At 33.0% G+C, this 19,599-nt stretch overlaps 2 protein-coding genes across 2 annotated transcripts; both read left to right on the forward strand.

Annotated features, from left to right (window-relative positions):
* Window positions 1-5,478: 5,478 nt before the first annotated feature.
* Window positions 5,479-7,950, forward strand: LOC131612088 (UDP-galactose/UDP-glucose transporter 2-like). Its single transcript, XM_058883901.1, has 7 exons — window positions 5,479-5,910; window positions 6,124-6,152; window positions 6,242-6,443; window positions 6,614-6,856; window positions 7,010-7,111; window positions 7,213-7,320; window positions 7,489-7,950. The coding sequence occupies exons 1-7, from the start codon at window positions 5,779-5,781 to the stop codon at window positions 7,756-7,758; spliced, it is 1,086 nt and encodes a 361-aa protein (XP_058739884.1). The 5' UTR covers window positions 5,479-5,778; the 3' UTR covers window positions 7,759-7,950.
* Window positions 7,951-10,814: 2,864 nt separating this feature from the next.
* On the forward strand, window positions 10,815-12,363 carry LOC131612089 (vacuolar iron transporter homolog 2.1-like). Its single transcript, XM_058883903.1, has 3 exons — window positions 10,815-11,111; window positions 11,199-11,410; window positions 11,673-12,363. The coding sequence occupies exons 1-3, from the start codon at window positions 10,913-10,915 to the stop codon at window positions 12,054-12,056; spliced, it is 795 nt and encodes a 264-aa protein (XP_058739886.1). The 5' UTR covers window positions 10,815-10,912; the 3' UTR covers window positions 12,057-12,363.
* Window positions 12,364-19,599: the final 7,236 nt, after the last annotated feature.

Raw genomic sequence — 19,599 nt, forward strand, 5'->3', positions numbered from 1 at the left:
CCCTAGGCCTATACTATTTGACTATTTATGGTACAAATTATTGGCCATGATTGTCATGGGTTACCCCTTCATTGGGAGTCGGCCTAGTCATCTAGGGTTCTATGATCGATCGAACTTGCGTTTGAAGGGTGCCAAAGAAATTAGTGATTTGAGTCATTTGAGTCACTAATTGCTGGTAACTATTATTGTATTTTGAATCAGAGGATTGAATATAATACCCATTTCTCGGGTTAGTAAGTTAATCATTACATGATTACTCTCATCTATTTGTTATCTTATTGCCACCATAGAATTTGTGGCAAAGGTTGGCATGACTTAGGAAGCAAATCCCATTTCCAATTTGGGTTGACTGGTTCTACAAGGGTCGCTTATGGCCGATCATAATGCCAAAAGCAGAGAATAAGCAGTCATCGTGTTATTAGCAAATGTTGACGCATTCGTTGTAAGCCTGCCATCATTAATGCTGGCATGCCATAAGGTTGTTCACGACTAATTATAGGCATTGTGAAACTCATGGCATAAGGCCTAAAATCACTTGTCTTAATGGGTCTCGGATTCGTAGGGATACTCGCCATTATTTTCGGGGAAATTACTGCCCTTTCATGCGCAATCGACAACATGGCCTCCATGCTTGCTTTGGAGGAATTTGCTTCAATTGAATTCGCGTCAATAATGCCTCCACCCGTAGTACTATATAGTTGTTCTCCATTGGTATTATTGTTTCTTGAATGAACCATTCTAACATATCATCTAGTTGTTCTACTAGCGTACTTTTTGGTTTTCCTACCACTCATCAATCTCATACACACTTAAGAATTTGAGAAGACTCATAAATGAAGAACTTAAATGAAGATTTAAAAAGAAAAAATTTAAATTTTTGCACAAAGGTTCCACTGGCCGTGCCAATTTATTTAATGGAAAATTTGTTAAACAAAGACAAGTTTGATTTTACTTAAGGGATTAAACATATAAAAATTATCCCTCATTAATGACATGTGGAAAATAAATTTACATAATTGAAAGGAGAGATAATAATAAATATTTAAGGATATAATATGAAAAGTATTATTAATTATTCATTGAAATTGTAAAACGACATATATTTAAATATAATTTTTTTTCCAAAGCGACTTATAATAAAAAATGGATGGAGTAACTCAAATTATTGATCACCATTTGAGATTCGTCTTCAAACCTCTTATTCAGGTTGTGTCGAGAAATATGAGGTAACAGGGAGTCAATTGGGATCCATGCAGATGTTCAATTTAGTAGAGACTTGCCTTCTAAGAGGTCTTATGTTGGAGTGTATAATGTTCGATGCCCGCATTCCGTCAATTACGAGTGTCTTGAACTTAAAGACCAAGCAGAAGACCGGGAGGGAGACAATTGCTCTTTGAATGAGTTGAAGGAATCTCAGAAAAGGAAAGATGGTGCTGCCTAGAAACATGGAGAAAAGCTCACCCAAGTTTAATAGAAGAGACTCATTGAAGTGTCGAACCTTCTTTTTTACATTTCTCTATTACCTTGGATATAAAACTTGGCATGTGCCATAATTTCAACCATGAAAATGACAAGTTTCTAAGGAGAAAGACTCATCAAAGTGGTTGACCTTTAAATCATTTTGGAATTCTTCACGAACATCTCTTGATTTTTATGTATTACCTTTATAATTTCCTCAAAGAAATGGGTGAGGTCCTCCCTCAGGGTCTTGGAATTCCCTTGAAGAACATTGATTAGGCAGGTTGTTCTAGTGATTACTCGTCAAAAATTGACGGAGTTTCCTCGAGAGGTCTTGAAAATTGGCCACTTAAAAACATGGGAGGTTTATGAACCATCTAAGAACCGTCTACTTGAAAGTACTAGACAAGATCTTGAACTTCAAGGAGTCATAAGAGCCCATTATCGCCATTCGAGTATTGGTGGAAGCAATGTGTTCATGGGGTTCGTATGTCCCATCAAACTTCACCATTCATAGCAGTTTGAGTTTTTCTCATACGGGGGTGCCCCAGATTTCATCAAATAGATAACTAGGGTCCAGAACCTCATAGTCTTTGAGTGGATTGTCATCACGATGCCTTTCCTGAAGGGTAAGGATGTTATCCTGCATTGCTTGGAGCGATTAAGGATGACAATGGGGCGTGTTGGATCGGGGACGATTACTACCCCCTAACCTAAGTCCCCAAACAATCCCCGTTCCCCGCCCCAAACCCAAACGGGGATGGAGAATTAAAACTCAAACCCGACCCAAACGGGTTCGGATTGGGTTTAGGTATCCCCGCCCCGCCACCATCCATTTAGTAAAATCAATTTTTTTTAATAAAATTACTTATTCTTTCCAAAATAAAATTACATTATAAATAATAAAATAAAACAATTTCATACATACATTTTAAATATTTTAAGTAATAAATACAAATCAAAATATCAAAACATTAGCCACTTATTTAATATTTTAAATTATCAAAAATAAATAATAATATACATAATAAAATAAAGGGGTCGGGTTCGAGGTGGGTACTAGTGTCCCCATTACCTGACCCGTCTCCATATTTTGTAATTGGGGAAAACTCAAACTCAGTCAAAGCGGGGTTTCTCCGTCAACTTTGGACGGGTTCGGGTGGGTATCCACGGGTACGGATTTTATTGCCATGCCTAGAAGCGACATAATTCCTCCACAGCAACTCACATTTCTACTAAGGCCTCGTTGTTGTCGATGTCGCTTCTTCTAGTTGTTGTTGTGCCTCGTTGTGTCACCATAATGAGAGCGAAAACTGAGACGATTTAGTAATGAGTGAGAGTGTAACCTATGTCAGTTTTATCGAGGCTCTTCCTTAAAGAAGTAGAAATAACTGTTCCTTCAGAGATAAATGACTTGACATGTATTGACGCGATTTCCACTTAATGGAAATGAGTTTGGGTCAGGTGCCCCATGCCGGCTTTGGCTAATATGCATAAGGAAAATCCTTATGCACCATGCATAGGCCTATATAAGTCATTGGATCATATTTTTAATCAAGTATTGAGTATTGAGTATTAGGTATTGAGTGGTGAGTATTGAGTATTGAGTAATAACAATTGATATCTAGAATTTGATCCAATGATCCAAGGGTCCATAATAATCTATGCACGGTGCATAGATTTTTATCTATGCACGGTAACTGCACCCCCCCCATGCCCTAGTAGTGATGGATCGGATCGAAAAACCCATGACCCATCATGTCATGCCCTCCGATTTTGTTCAATAACCTTTTATAATGCATTTGGACAAATTAAATTATGAGTCGCTTCCTTTCAGAATCTAATTAAAATTATTCTAGTCCAAATAATCTTGTAATATTTAATACATTTTTGCCCATATCACAATATAATTGATGTATATGTTAAAAGTGTTTTCTACAAATAATTAACCTTTTTTAGTTTTAATATAATAACTCTTTTTTAATCATATTATTTAATTATATTATTTTAATCACTCTCAATTCAATACTTTTTACTCTATTTGTAAATATATTTTAATCTTTTATATCTATAATAAACGTGAAAAGAATACTTTAATAAAAGATATTATTAGTTTTCTTTTCTTTATATTCTTTTAATATATCTATCTAAACTTAGAAGTACTAGTAATACTTTTTTAAGTGAAGACCTATTTTGATTCCTCACAAAATTTACAAAATTCAAATTAGTCCTCCATAAAAAAAAATCTGATTTAATCCCTTACAAAATATAATCGGGTCATATTAGACCTTCTATTAATATTTTTTTCAAATCGGTTTCTTCTTCTACTTTTAAACCATGACTGGATCGCTCAGTCGTATTTTATTTTTCATTTTTCATTTTTTAAATATTAAATTAATTTTTATTTTTAATTTCGATTTTATTTTTAAACAATTTAAATTTTAAAATATCAAAAAACATAAAATTTGTTTTGAGAAGGAATCAAACTCAAGACATTTACGCCACATCTTATGCCTTTACCACTATGACAACGTACACTGGTGACAAATAATTCCCATCATTTATAATAATATTAAACAATTCTAAATTTAAAATATAAAATATAAAATTTGTATCCATGAGGTCTCGAACTCAAGTCCCTTTAAATTTAATGATAGTCACTTCATTGTAAATATAAAAAGTGATCTAAGAGCGGGTGAATCAGTTAGATTAATTGGTATTAGTGAATTTTTTTCGATTATGAATGTTAACAATGTTGTTCTTATTTTCCCGAAATTGTTATAATAGATTCAAAAATATCAGAACATTGTTAACATTCATTATCGAGAAAAATTCACTAATATCAATTAATCTAATTCATGCAACCCCTCTTAGATTACTTTTCATATTTCCAATAAAATGACTATTATTTAATTTGAAGGGACTTGGGTTTGAGACCCTATAGGTATCAAAATTTATGTTTTTTGATTTAAATTCAGAATTGTTTAATATTATTATAAATCATGTCAATTATTTATCATCAAAGTATGTTGACATAGTGGTCAAGGCATAGGATGTGACCTAAATGTCTTGAGTTTGATTCCCTCTCAGAACAAATCTTATTTTTTTATATTTTAAAATCTGAATTGTTTAAAATTAAAATTAAAAGTAAAAGTCAATTTCGTATTTAAAAAATGAAAAATAAAAAATAAAACACGACTTAGCGGTCCAGTCACGGTTTAAAAGTAGAAGAAAAAACCGGTTTGAAAAAAATATTTACATAAAGACTAATATGACCCGGTTATATTTTGTAAGGGATTAAATCAAGTCTTTTTTGTGGAGAATTAATTTGGGTTCGGTAGTTTTTGTGAGGAACCAAAATGGGTCTTCATTCTATTTTTTTTTTATATAATACAAAAAAAAAACACTCTCTTTAATATTTAATAAAAATATATATTTTTAGTAAATAAAAAAATACTAAAAGAAAAATGGACAACATCAAAATCAGCCATAAATAAATAACTTAACATCAAAATCAGCGAGAAAGTAAAATACTAAAAGAACCCCACCTATATCATTTCTAAATACCCTAACTTTTATGGAGCATCAAATATTTTCATGTAGCTCACATGACCCACCAACTGGCATTCTCCTTATTTAACAAAAATATCAATACTTCCCTAATATTTATCAAAAAATATTAAATTTCCATTCTTCTCCTCATACAAACAAAATATAAAAGACTTTTCAAATAAAAATTAAAAATTCTTTTTTTTTCAAATTCGTTTATAATAATTACCTGCCCAAATACTGTTGTATATTAATTATACTCATAAATATAATTGAAAGAGGTTGATTTGACACTGTATTGAAATTTGAAAATCAATAAAATATTTATTTTACAACAGTTAATTTTTTTTTGTTAAAGATGAGTAATTCTCTGATTTAATTCAATTAATTCCACCTTTGCGTATAATCACATTTTCACAATCACGTTCACAGCACACCATAAATTCCACTGTAACAACAAACAACAACACACACAAACCCACGCTCCTTCTCTTTCTCTCTCTAAAAACTTTCCATGCATATTTAAATATACCATATGCTTGATTAGACTAATAGACCAAGTTTCAGTTTTGTGCCACCCAAAAACTCCTTTCTTCTTCTTCTTCTTTTTCTTCTTCTCTGCTGCTTCTAAAGTCAACATGCAATGATTTTACCCCCAAATACTTCTTCACATGATTTGATCACGTTTCACGGTTTCAGTTTTACAAAAATATAGTCTTTTTATTGAATTGAAATTTGGGTTTGTGTTAAGTTTGACGAAAAAGAAGGGAAATGGTGATGAAGAAAGAAGAACAGGGTCGTAAGTTGTTTGGAATTTCACTCTCTGATAAACCCAGATGGCAACAATTCCTCATTTGTTCTTCTGGTTTCTTCTTTGGATATCTTGTCAATGGTATCTGTGAGGTATATATATTATATACACTCTGTTCTTGTTTTGGTTTTTCTTGAATTTTTACAATTTCAGCTATTGGGTTGCAGAAAAAAAACTGATTTTTATGCTTTTTTATTTGGTTTTATTTCTATGTGTGTGTTTATAAGGGGTTAAATTGAATTTTTTTTATTTGATTTTGGTAAATTTATTCAATTTCTGTTTTCCCCTCTTTGTTTAATTTTCAGGAATATGTGTATAACAGGCTTCATTTCAGGTGAATTTTTCATAACATGTTATGGTTGGTACTTCACATTTATTCTGTTTCATAACATGTTTTCCCCTTTTTGGTTTTTTCTGTTTCAGCTATGGTTGGTACTTCACATTTATTCAAGGATTTGTTTACCTGTTTCTGATTTACCTTCAAGGTTTCACAAGCAAGCAAATGGTGAATCCATGGAAAACTTATGTGAAGCTTTCTGCTGTACTCATGGGTTCACATGGTTTAACAAAGGGTTCTTTGGCTTTTCTTAATTACCCTGCACAGATCATGTTCAAATCCACTAAGGTACCTGAAAAAAAGCATAATAGACAAAAGAAAAACAACTTACTTTACTTTACCCATTTTTGAAGGATATTGTTTTGGACATGTTTTAGCCACTTTTAACATGCTTTTTGCTCTTCAAAATGTGTCATTCATGTTGCAATATAATTGATCCAATTTTTGGTGCTATGTAGGTTCTGCCAGTGATGATAATGGGTGCTTTTATTCCTGGTTTGAGAAGGAAGTATCCAATTCATGAATATATATCTGCAATACTCTTGGTTGTTGGATTGATCCTATTCACACTAGCAGATGCACATACATCCCCTAATTTCAGTGTTGTTGGTGTTGTTATGATAACCGGCGCTTTGGTTATGGATTCTTTTCTCGGAAATCTTCAAGAAGCTATCTTTACAATGAACCCTGATACCACACAGGTGATTGTTTTTCCATCACTTCGTAATCATCGCACTGATACAGACACCAGACACGATACTGACACAGACACCAGACAGGACCCTTGACGCATTCTAGTAGTATACTTTAGCTGCATGTAAAATTGTTATTAATTTTTGTTGTTGTTAACACAGATGGAGATGCTGTTCTGCTCAACTGTAGTGGGACTACCTTTCCTAATCCCACCGATGCTTTTTACAGGAGAATTATTCAAAGCATGGACTTCATGTTCACAGGTAAATTTGGAATAAACACCTCCTTGTTTTTACCACTTACAACATTATTCTGTTATTCCACTTTTCTCATCAATAGAATCACACTTTTCTTGTCCTTGCAGCATCCCTACGTGTATGGTGTTTTAGTCTTTGAAGCAATGGCAACATTTATAGGTCAAGTTTCTGTCCTATCCCTCATTGCCCTTTTTGGTGCTGCCACCACAGCCATGGTAATTTACTATCACAACCTTTTCCTCATTTCAGTTTGTCACTTAGGTACTTTGTACCACACACCTAACATTAATATGTCACATATTTGAAAAAACAAGCACCTTGTGCATCATAAATGCTATTATTAATTCACCTCATTTGAATCCATTTGAATTGTATGATGACAGATAACAACAGCAAGAAAAGCAGTTACATTGTTACTATCCTATTTGATATTTACAAAACCATTAACAGAACAACATGGTAGTGGACTAATACTCATAGCTATGGGAATCACATTGAAGATGTTGCCTGAAAACAAACCAATCATCAACAAAAAAGCCATAAATTCTTCTCCTAATAATAGTTCAAAGTCAACTACTGGTGATGATGATGAAGAGATGGGGGGAGTCCAGGAATCTGTAGGTGAAGATGATGAAAGGAGGCCTTTGGTTTAGCTAAAATGTTGTTGATGCAAGTTTTATATATTTTTGGTCATTATTTTGAAATTTCACATTTCTTTGTTAGTTAAAGGAAAAAAAGAAAAGAAATTATTTGATGTTTAGAATATTAATTTAAATTAAATGGTTTAGATATATAAATTCATTTGCATGCTTATGAAATATGAATGTGACAATTTCAGCCTTGTATTCTAATCCAACGAATAGTCGTGAATATGACAGAGAAGTCGGTCACAACAAGTGTACAAAATAACAATATAAAAAACAAAAATAATGTGACGATTTGATTTGTGGCCTGTGTAACTGAAAAAGTATATACTGCGAGATGTCGGCCTCCTAATAAATCTTAGTTATGTTGATTAATGAGTACTCAAATCTAAACCTAATAAAAATAACTATTATAAAATATATTTGGATGCCAATAATATATATAGTATTTATTTTTTATTACTATAATATAATATATTAATTTATTATTTGCGGATATTTAATAGATTTAAATATTATTAGTTTGATTTATTTTTTATTATTTTATTTATTTTAAATATATTATATGTTATATATTAAATTAATATTATAATGCATTTCATATAAAATTAATAAAATAAAAATATTTATAATTTAAATATTTAAAAATTAATTCAAATTGAATCAGATTTAATCAAATCATTTAAAATTAAATTGAATTGTGAATTAAAGTATTTTTTGAAGATTAAATATATATTGCACTTTAATCATTTGAATATAAATAAATAATATATTTTTAATAATAATTAATTTTAATATTTAAATATGTCATTTAAGAAATTAAATTTTGTGTTTACAATTTTAAATATAGATGATAATAATTAAGTATGTTATGATTAATTTTATAATTTTTTAATATATAATTTTATTTTAATTAGTGTTTAAAATTTTGAAATTATTATGAAATCTAATATTTTTATTTTAAATTGAAGTATTTCATATATTTTTTTATAAAAAATTATTTAAAAATAAAATCTCTCTAACATTAGCTAACACTTTATGAAATTGATAATTTCTATAGGAAATCCTTTCAGACCGATCATAAATAAATTCATGATATATCGGCATTTTTTTAGCATGAAAAGAGACATATTTTATAATTTATTATATGGTGCTGGTGATATTGTGAAATAAAAATCAATAAAAATATTATGCATTATAAATTTAATTATATAAAGAGTTTAATTGCTATGCACTGTCAGTGTAAATTTTTTACACTATCAATACATCACAACCACTCAATTATATTATTTTTAAAAAAATTAAAATAAAAATCAAACACTTCCAACAGATTAACGGCTATGATTCACTGACGGTGTAAAACTTCTTTACACTGTCAGTGTATTTCAATTAAATTCTTATATAAAAATGTAAACGGTTTAAAAAAAAGGAAAGTATATATTTTAGAGTTGAATTGCTATGCACCGTCAGTGTAAAGATTTTTACACTATCAATACATTACAACCACTCAATTATATTACTTTTTAGAAAATTAAAATAAAAGTCAAACCCTTTTAACAAATTAACGGTTGTGATTTATCGACGGTGTAAAATTTCTTTACACTGTCAGTGTATTCCAATTAAATCCTATATTTTAACATAAAAAAAAAAAGAATATAAGTCAATTATTTCTAAAAAAAAAGTGCAATTTCTTCTAAAATGTTATTTCTAAAACTATTATATTTATTTATTAGTTAAAATCAAACTATACAATCGTGTGAAGAATAGTATATAAAAGAGTGGTAGGGTAGCTAACATGTTGATATAGAATTTAATTCTACAATAATATTTATTTGTAAATAAATTGTTGATGTTAATAAATAAACAATTATTTTTAAAAAAATTATTTTCAAAAAGAAAATTGTGCAATTTTTTAAAAATGTTTTGAGTAAAATAAAATATTAGTATATATTTTAATCAAAAATATAAATAAATATAGTAATTCAGAGAAATCTTAATATTTATATACGGGAAAATATACGGTCCATCCAAATACTTGTATAAATGGAAAAACTATATTTATGCTTCAAATATAAATAAAAATATTTTTTTCCTTTAAAAAAAATAAATTTTTTTAATTAAGTAATTTAGTCTTTCTATTTTTTCATTCTTATTATATTTTAGAAATATATGCGTATAAGTAATGTACCAGTACCCGTACAAACACACGAGTATTCATACAAAAATCCGTATGAATTTACGGGTTATTACATTTTTTATACAATTAAAGAAAATAAAAGTAAATATATTTTAAATTATGTATGAACCCTAACACGGGTAAAATGTATTTATTTATGGTACTAATATTATTTTTATACAATTAAAATAATATTTTTTAATACTATGTTATTAGTCGATGTTTATAAAACTAAATAATTAGATAAATACTTTTATAAATAATGTCAAAACAAGTTTAATATTTATATACGAAAAAATATATGGTTCGTTCAAATATTTGTAAATATTGAAAAATTATATTTATGCTCCAAATATAAATAAAAAAATATTTTTTTTTTTAAAAATAACAAACTTTTGTCTTTCTGTTTTTTCATTTTTATTATAATTTTGGTTTTATTTAAAAAATAATAAACTATTTTAGTAAAACAATTTAATTTTTTTATTTACATTTTTTTACATTTTAAAAATAAAAGCGTGTGTACTACACTACACTAGTACTAGTACTCGTGTGAGTATCCCACTAGTTCAAAGAAATCTTAATTATTTATCAAAATTAGAGTGCCTAATCATTCATACATATTGGATTTGTAAAATAAAAGAACTATACAATCGTGGGAAAAGAGTATATTTCCTTACATAGATATAAAGTACTAGTAGTAGTTTACAGCTATATAAGAACGGTGGTCGGTGGCCATGTGGTGATTTAAACGTGTCAACAACGTTGCTCAAAACAGGCAACCATAATCCTGCTACGTGTTTGTTCATTTACATGCAAAGTGACACTTTGAATGAAGTGACACTAACAAAAACGAAGAGAATAAAAATAAAGCTGTTCATTACTGTGAACTGAAAACATTGCAAGGAATTAAATTCTTCTGCCAATAATTAACCACAAAGTTCCAAAAATTTTATTAAAAAACAAGAGGCTTGATTGATCAGTGCTATAATGGATGAGAGAGGTGACAACAACAACACCACAAGGCTTCTCCTTAGTGGTGATAGTGGTGATATTGAAAGGAAGAGCGAAAGACCAAAAGAACCTTGGAGAGGTGAATATGTAAAAAGCATAGTTTATGGAGGGCTTGATGCTATTATCACATGCTTTTCTCTTATTTCCTCCATTTCAGCTACCACTAGTTCTTCTGGTAATTAATTTAATATATACATTTCTCTTTTTCTTAAAGGAATATCACATTCTAATTTTGATCTAATAATGTGTTATGTGAATATAGGGAATGTGTTGGTTTTAGGGTTTGCAAACTTAGTAGCAGATGCAATATCAATGGGGTTTGGAGACATTGTCTCCGCTAGCTCCGAGAGGGATGTCACCATTGAGGAAAGGAGAGTCACAGAATGGGATGTTTTGAATGGTAGAGAAAATGAACAAAGAGATTTAGTTAGATACTATCAATCCCTTGGAATGGATTACAACGATGCAACCGCGGTATGTATAATAGATAAATTCGAATAAGTCAATTCAAATAGAGACCGGTCTTTAATAGATAAATTCGAATAAGTCAATTCAAATAGAGATTGTATTCTTAGGTGAAATGATAATAACCATTATAAGGTTCAAATTCTGGTAATAACGTCCAACCTAGTAATAATCTAGTAACATTTCTTTTGCCAGTTGAGTTAGGTTAGGATTTGCAGATAGTAATTAGTTGTTTCTAAGTTCTAAACATGATTATTTACTTTGGTGCAAGGTTGTGAACATATTTACAAAATACAATGACATACTAGTGGACCAAAGAATGGCAGCTGACAAAGGAATGCTACCAGCAGATCAAGAAAAGAAGCCATGGAAGAATGGCCTAATCACCTTTGCATCCTTCATGGTGTTTGGCTCAATACCTCTGCTATCTTTCATCATCCTTATACCATTTACAGATAATGATTCAGTTAAATTTGTTAGTGCTTGCCTTGTTTCATCACTTGGCCTAGCTCTTCTTGGAGTGGCAAGGGCAAGAATTGCTGGTCAAAACATGACGTTGACCACAGCTGTTACTCTTTTGAGTGGTGTCATAGCAGGAGCTGCAGCTTATTTAGTAGGGTGGTTGTTGAAGCATGTTGCAGGAATAGAAGGTTGATAAACTATAGCTGAATAGAGAATGATTAGCAATGACATCTTTTTTTAGGACTGTTTTTGGCAATGAAAGATGAGTACACAACCTGGCCTAGTACTCACCTTGGACAAAGTCCTAATTTTGTACCTATGTCTAATATCTGATAGGTTTAGGCAGGTTATAAATGCATTTGAGACTTAGTATGTTAGTATTTAGTTGTATTGTAGCTAATTTTCCCAAAGTAAAGTCTAATGTGTGTGCTTGCTAGTCAATTTTTGTGGTGATGTTTGGAGAAAATATCAGTTGAATTTCTGCACCTATTTCAATTCAATTTTTGTGGTGGGATAGGTTTAGGAATGTGATGCTCTCATGAATGTATTTCCATTATTAATCCATCCTCTCTTTTTCAAATGCAATACGCTTTCGTTGAACAAAAGTTAAAGTTAATATCAATGTACATATTTTCACATTGCTACAAAATCAAGATCAATCATAGTTTATATACAAGGAAGGCTGTAATCAGTGTAGGGGTGTATTTATGCTATTATTATTTTTTAAGGGTGAATTCTTATCTATCCAATTTAAAAAGTTGGGTAAGGTTGCCTTCTTTGTAAAATGTTTTGAAAATAATAAATATTTATTGAAAATAATAAATATTTATAGTATTTTAATAAATAATTAAATATGTTAAATTAGATGGAATCTTGTGATTGGTTGGAGGTATACTACCCATCTTTTTGTGATGGGTAGAGAAGTTGTCCCCTTTTTTAAGATATTCTTTTTGTGTAATTTATTTCATCTTCTATTCTTTCAAATAAATTACAAATTACTCTTAATCCATACGAAAAATAAATTACAAATTACTCTTAATTCATACGAAATATCGATATGATTTTGCATCATAAAATTAATTCATTATCGAATATAAAAGTTGACACTTGACATCAGAAGATATGGAAGAGATTTGAAAACTTAATAAATAGAATATAAACACACATCAATTAACATGTTTCACACTTTAAACTCATATCAAAACTATTTTGTAATAAGACTAGAAAGAAGTTTTGTTGAAGAAGAAGAAATAAGAAAAGATAAAAATATTAAAAAAAAAATTAACAAAGAGAACTTGAACACGAAGAAGGAGACCATATCAGAACGACAGTAGAGAGAGCAACGAGAGCAGCGGTTCAGTGAAAGCAAGTTTTTGTGACTTATGGTTTCTACTTTCTTATGTTTTGGAGTTTGGTTTTAGATGTGTGTTTTGCTGAAAGGAAGGAAGTGTAAACATGGTTGGACCGATGCGAAATTTGGATTTAATGATGGGTGAAATAAAAGATTTAGAGTGTAATTATATCCATTTGCTCGGTTCAACGATTTGACAATTTCTAAAAACTAAAATCGAGAATCGAACGAAACCACATCGATTTTCATTGGTTCAATTCAGTTTTAGAATCTCACCATAAACAATCGATTTTATTTCGATTTGGTTTGATTTGGATTGTCAGTTTAATTATTTTTTTTGATCCGTTTACATTCCTATATTCAAGACACACTTCTCCAACGACATTCCTATATTAAAGAGATATATTTTTAAAAGACAAAAATGTGAAAGATTAGTGGATTTCAGGCCTAATCATTCCACACCGAGATTGTTATGTGAAGACCACACTTACACTCAATATGCTTGAAACCAATAACAGGTATTGGGCCTTCTTCGGAACAATGTGAGTTTTTTTGTTGGACTTTTGACCGGCGCATAATAGTAGCTTCCAAGGCTTGCCAAGTTAATTGTGGACGAGAATTGAAGGGTCTGACTGTAACACCTCAAATTCAATTAATTTATTTTGTTGAGTTTTTACTTAATTATTAAATGGTTTATATATTTTATTTAAATTATTCGGTGAACATATGTATTTTGGTGAGTGTTGGTGGGAGTTAAAAAGAATGGTAGAAATTAATTAAAATTTTAATTAATTTTAAATTGAGCAGGGTGATTAAAAACAAGAGGATAAAAATAAAAGAATGAGAATTTATTGGAAAAATAGAATTTGTAAAATTATTAGAAAAATAAGGGAGTTGGTGAAAATTAGATTTATTATAGAAATTAGAGTTGGTAAGGATAATTTGATGATTATAGAGATAAGTATTTGAGATTGAGTCTGACAATCTTGGAAATTGTTTCTTTATTCAACGTAGTTGAAGGTGCAAGATGTTGCCTTACTTTTTTTCCTTGGAATAATACAACTCTTCCCTAGCGACTAATTTTTATTATAGCATCATTGTCACTGCCGTCACTATTTCTGGTGGCGGTGCCTCATCTCACCATAGTAAAAAGGTGATTAATACCACTATATGTTAAGTGAGAGTCTGGTCTAAGTCAATTTTACTGAGGTCTTACGGTGGGCGCCATGCTTTAGGGTTAAAAAGTGAATGATCTATTTAGCCATATGGCTAAAGTATTTATAGACTCTAATCCTATGTCCAAATTAGTTATATCATTCGTCTTCTCACCTTGTTCAAGCGTGGGGATAGGGAGACCACTACCCATTAGTAGGAGAAACAATTATTTTTTGGAACAATAATGGTATCTTTATTTCACTTCAAACGTGGCATAACACGTTACCCATGATTTAGGTGGTTGAGTAAACTGATATGGGTCGGGTGATTCGTGCCCTAAAAGTGCTCGTTCAGGTTAAACGGAATTACATTCTCGCCACGTGGAGTCACCATCATTTGCCCCCACACCCTCTCATTGCATCTTTGGGTCGGGTGATTTTGGTCAGTCTCTTCTGAACTTCAACCGAAGCTATCCCGATTCAAAGCTAATATTTTTTAGTTTTAATTAATTTTAATTAACAATTTAATTTTAAAATAATTTCACAATTCTAAATATAAAAGATATAATTTTTATCATTTTTAAAAAAAAATATTTACCTAAGATTTTAAAATGTTTTACGTGGGAGTTTTTTTTAAGTACATATTCATTATTTAATTTTTTATGAAATTTTACCTTTTAAAAATGAATTAGTGAATATCGTAGGTATGAATCTCTATTTAACATTGTTGCATGATCGAACTCATAATCTTAGGTTAAAAAGAAAAAACTCTTACCATCTTATCTAAGTGATATTGAGTTTTTATAATCACTAATTTAGTAGTCTTAACCAAATTTTATTATTTAATTTTTAATAGTTATAGAAAATAGAAATGAGAATTATTAATTAGGTAAAATGATTCACGCGCTTTTTGACAAAAAAAATAATAAATTATGCCTTTTTTTTATAAACAATGAGAAATTGGAATCAAACAAGAAAATAGAAGGGGTGTTCACCCTTTTACAATAAGATAACCAAAGGACATAATAAAAAATAAACCACCCAATAAAAATAGCCCTTACTCAACAAAAATGAAAAAACCACCTACTCCCTGTTAGATAGAGAAAGTTTGTAGCAATTCATTTTGCTTCTGTTATTAGATTAATGTTATATTTATAACAGTAGGAATAACACTTGAGGAGTTCTTTTAAGAACTTCCATAACTGTCAAGTAATAGGCCCACTAACATTTTCCTATAAGCCATGATTAATCAGCACTAACAGTATGATTAGGATAATGGAAATAATTAAAATAACTGCTAAGAATTATAATTTAGATACGCCCCCGCAAGATTGACGTACGTTGAGTGAGTCCAATCTTGGAGATGATGATATCGAACTGTGGTCGATGGAGTGGTTTGGTAAGAACATCCGCCAGTTGATCTTTGGTGGACACATGAGTGACGCGGAGGGTGCCGTTTTGAACATGTTGACGTACAAAGTGATATGCTATGGCCACATGTTTCATCCGGGAGTGAAAGACAGGATTGGAGGACAGAAATTGTGCCCCCATGTTGTCACAGTAAATAATAGGTTGTTGTGTCTTCAGTTTCAGTTCATTGAACAGGGAGAGCAGCCAAAGTACCTCAGAGGTAGTGTCTGCAAGTGCCCTATATTCATCTTCGGTGGAGCTCCTAGCCATTGCTTTTTGCTTCTTCGAACTCCACGAAATTGGCGTGGAACCAAGGTAGACTATATATCCCGTTGTTGATACAAATTCGTCATGATCCCCAGCCCAATCGGCATCTGAAAATGCATGGAGAACAGTGGGCGAGGTAGGATGTATGAAAATTCCACGGTTGGACGTACCTGCAAGGTATCAGAGGAGTCGCTTCAAGGCAGACCGGTGCTCGGTTGCGGGATGCTGCATGAACTGAGAAAGTTTGTTCACTGTGAATGCAATGTCAGGTCTTGTGAGCCCAAGGTATTGCAAGCTGCCAAGGATGCTGCGGTAGTCACGGGGACAAGGGAGTGGAGCACCGCTTGTTTTTAGGAGGGAAATGGAGGGAGACAAAGGTGTAGAGACTGGTTTTGTTTCAGCCATTCCAGCCTTTACAAGGACATCAGTGATGTACTTTCGTTGAGAAAGGAAGAGACCTCCGAATTGGGGAATTACCTCTACTCCAAGAAAATATGATAGAACGCCAAGGTCTTTGAGGGAGAAGCGTGCAGCAAGTTTTTGAATAAGTGCTTCAACAGAGGTGTCCGAGTTGCCTGTAATGATTATATCGTCAACATAGACTAACAAATACAGTTTTGTTAGGCCATTGTGAAACACAAAGAGTGAGGCAGTAGAGACGGAGTTCACAAATCCGAGATGGAGCAGAAAGTTGCGTAACTCAGTGTACCAAGCTCTTGGCGCCTGTTAGAGACCATAGAGGGCTCGATTCAGTTTGCAGACATGGTCGGGACGAGCAGGGTCGAGGAATCCTGGTGGTTGACTGAAAAAAACTTCTTCTTGAAGGGTGCCTTGAAGGAAGGCGTTGTTGATGTCAAGTTGCTTTAATCTCCATCCTTTGGATACTGCTAAGGTGAGGATGACACGAACAGTGACGGGTTTGACTATCGGACTGAATGTTTCCCTATAATCCCACCCCGGACGTTGATGAAATCCCTTGGCTACTAATCTTGCTTTGAACCGATCAATGGAGTCGTCGGCAAGATACTTGATTCAAAATATCCACTTGCATTCGACGAGGTTTTGATATGGGGAAGGGGGAACAAGCGTCCATGTATTGTTTTTGGAGAGGGCATCGAACTCAGCTTGCATTGCTTTCCTCCATGATGGATCCTTGAGTGCCTGAGTTATGGTTTTTTGCTCTTGAGGGATAATTAGTTGGGCTGAGAGGTTAAGTTTTTGAATTGGCTTGAAAATGTTGTTTTGAGAACGAGTAACAATGTCGGGATCTGCCATGGTTTGGGTTTGTGGTGGTGTGGTTTGAGAAGTTGATGTGTGTAATCTAGGATTAGATTGTGGCAGAATAGAAGTTATTGGATTGGGAATAGGGGTTGTTGAGATTTCGGTTATATCTGTAGGTGGAGATGAGATTTGTGGGCTGGTAGATGAGACGGCGGGAGAGAGGGGAATTGACTCGGCCGAGGAAATAGGGGTAGGTGGTTCTGGCTCGTTAGTTGTGAGAACTGGGATGGCAAGGCTGGTCCAGTCGTCAAGGTTTGTTGTGGAGGTTGTATTTGGATGTGCTTTTTGATTTTGAAATGGAAATGTATGTTCGACGAATCGAACGTGGCGGGATGTGAAAATTTTGTAGGTTTGTGGATCCAAGCAGTAGTACGCATTCTGATTTGTCGAGTAACCTACAAAAACACAAACAGATGATCTAGACTCCAATTTATGAGATGAGTATGGCTTTAACCAAGGAAATAACATGCATCCAAAACTTTTAAATTTAGAGTAATCTGTACATTTATGAAATACTTTAAAAAAGGGAGATTGATTGTTTATGGTGGGAGAAGGAAGTCGATTTGTGAGGTGCGCGGCTGTTAGGAGGGCGTGAGGCCAGAATTTTGTTGGCATACTCGAATGGGTGAGTAATGCCAAACCTGTTTCGACTAAGTGGCGGTGTTTTCTTTCAGAGATCCCATTGTGTTCCGGTGTATGAGGTGGTGAAGTAAAATAGCTTATGCCTTTTTCGCTAAAGAATGGTTTTAAAGCCAAGAATTCGCCCCCATTATCCGAATAAAAAAATTTATTTTGTTTTCGAAATAGTTTTCCACCAAGGCATGAAATTTAACAAATGTAGATTGAACATCAGATTTTCGTTTGAGTGGATATAACCATACATATCTAGTGAAATGATCAACAAAAATCACATAGTATTCGAATCCATCATATGATAAAACCGGTGATGTCCATACATCAAATAAAATAACCTCAAGGAAATAAATTGAACATAAATTTGAAGAATGAAAAGGGAGCTTGTGGCTCTTATTTTTCTGGCAGGAAACACAATCAGATTGCTGAAATTTTGAGGACTTGAGCCCTAGAGATTGATCAATAGTCTTGAGTGTAGCGGTAGATGGATGGCCTAGCTTGTGATGCCAAAAGATGGAATTGGAGAGACTTGCGGAATTGACGGTGGGATAAGATGACGACCATACATACACTTCATCTACACATGGTCCTTCAAGTATTGTGTGACCTGTTGTTAGACTCTTCACAACAAAGAAAGTGGGTAAGAAGGTAATCGAACAATTTTGTTGAATGGCTAATTTTGAAACTGAAATAATATTTTTCCTCATTTGAGGGACACAGAGGTCATTTTCTAAAGTAAATGGATGTGCAGAAGACTTAAAATTAATAGTTCCTGAATGAGAGATGTGCAAACCTTGACCACTACCCATAAATAGTTCGTCTGGACCACTATAAGGGTAATGTAGAGACATATTCTGAATGTCGTTCGTCACGTGGTGTGACGCACCGCTGTCAAGGAGATACTGGCTGCTGGATTTTTCGGAATGGAGTGTGTTGCCTTGCAACTGAGGTGGTGGAAGACTTGAGCGAGGTGGGGTGGTGGTGGCTGGGAGGTAGGATGTGGTTGGCGGAATATAGGACAGAATGCAACCACATGTCCATGTTGTCGACACCACTGACACTTTCCTAGGAAGGGACGATTTTGGTATGGCGGGGTCATTGGTGGTTGGTGGAAATGAGTTGGTGGATGGGAGTTGGGATGGCGGGAGCCATGGGGTTGAGGAGGTGGGCGAGCACGATTGTGTTTAGGTCGGGATTGAGCATTCAAGGAAGTTGCAGGTGCATTCGAAGAAGAGGCAGCATTTTTGAGTTCGATTTCCTTCATAATCAGCTTTTCATGAAGTTCATCGAAGAAAATAGTTGAGTCCCGGGCCTTGATGGCATCGATGACGGGCTGGTATGAGCCATCAAGTCCATTTAGGACGTGAGTGACGAGATCATCGTCATCGACGGGTTTGCCGAGGGAGGCCAGGAGATCTGCAATGGAGGAGATGGTTTGCATATAGTCACTGATGGATTGGGCTCCCTTAGTGATAGTGCGTAGACGGTCCTTCAGTTGGTTCAGATGTCCTTTCGACGGGTTGGCATAAGTGCGGGCCAAGATGTCCCACGCCTCCTTCGCCGTCTTGGCACAGGTGACAAGGGGTGCCACTTGTGCTGTGAGAGTGCCGACCAGGGCTCCATAGAGGAGTTGATCTTGC

The sequence above is a fragment of the Vicia villosa genome, linkage group LG6, assembly GCF_029867415.1.
Source record: "Vicia villosa cultivar HV-30 ecotype Madison, WI linkage group LG6, Vvil1.0, whole genome shotgun sequence".
Classification (NCBI taxonomy): Eukaryota; Viridiplantae; Streptophyta; class Magnoliopsida; order Fabales; family Fabaceae; genus Vicia; species Vicia villosa.

Excerpts from the sequence above, each read along its gene's own strand:
- LOC131612088 (XM_058883901.1), top strand. The coding sequence starts at position 5,779 with ATGGTGATGAAGAAAGAAGAACAGGGTCGTAAGTTGTTTGGAATTTCA. Across the intron at positions 6,857-7,009 it reads TGAACCCTGATACCACACAG|ATGGAGATGCTGTTCTGCTC; the intron begins GTGATTGTTTTT and ends TTGTTAACACAG. Across the intron at positions 7,321-7,488 it reads GTGCTGCCACCACAGCCATG|ATAACAACAGCAAGAAAAGC; the intron begins GTAATTTACTAT and ends GTATGATGACAG.
- LOC131612089 (XM_058883903.1), top strand. The coding sequence starts at position 10,913 with ATGGATGAGAGAGGTGACAACAACAACACCACAAGGCTTCTCCTTAGT. Across the intron at positions 11,112-11,198 it reads AGCTACCACTAGTTCTTCTG|GGAATGTGTTGGTTTTAGGG; the intron begins GTAATTAATTTA and ends ATGTGAATATAG. Across the intron at positions 11,411-11,672 it reads ATTACAACGATGCAACCGCG|GTTGTGAACATATTTACAAA; the intron begins GTATGTATAATA and ends CTTTGGTGCAAG.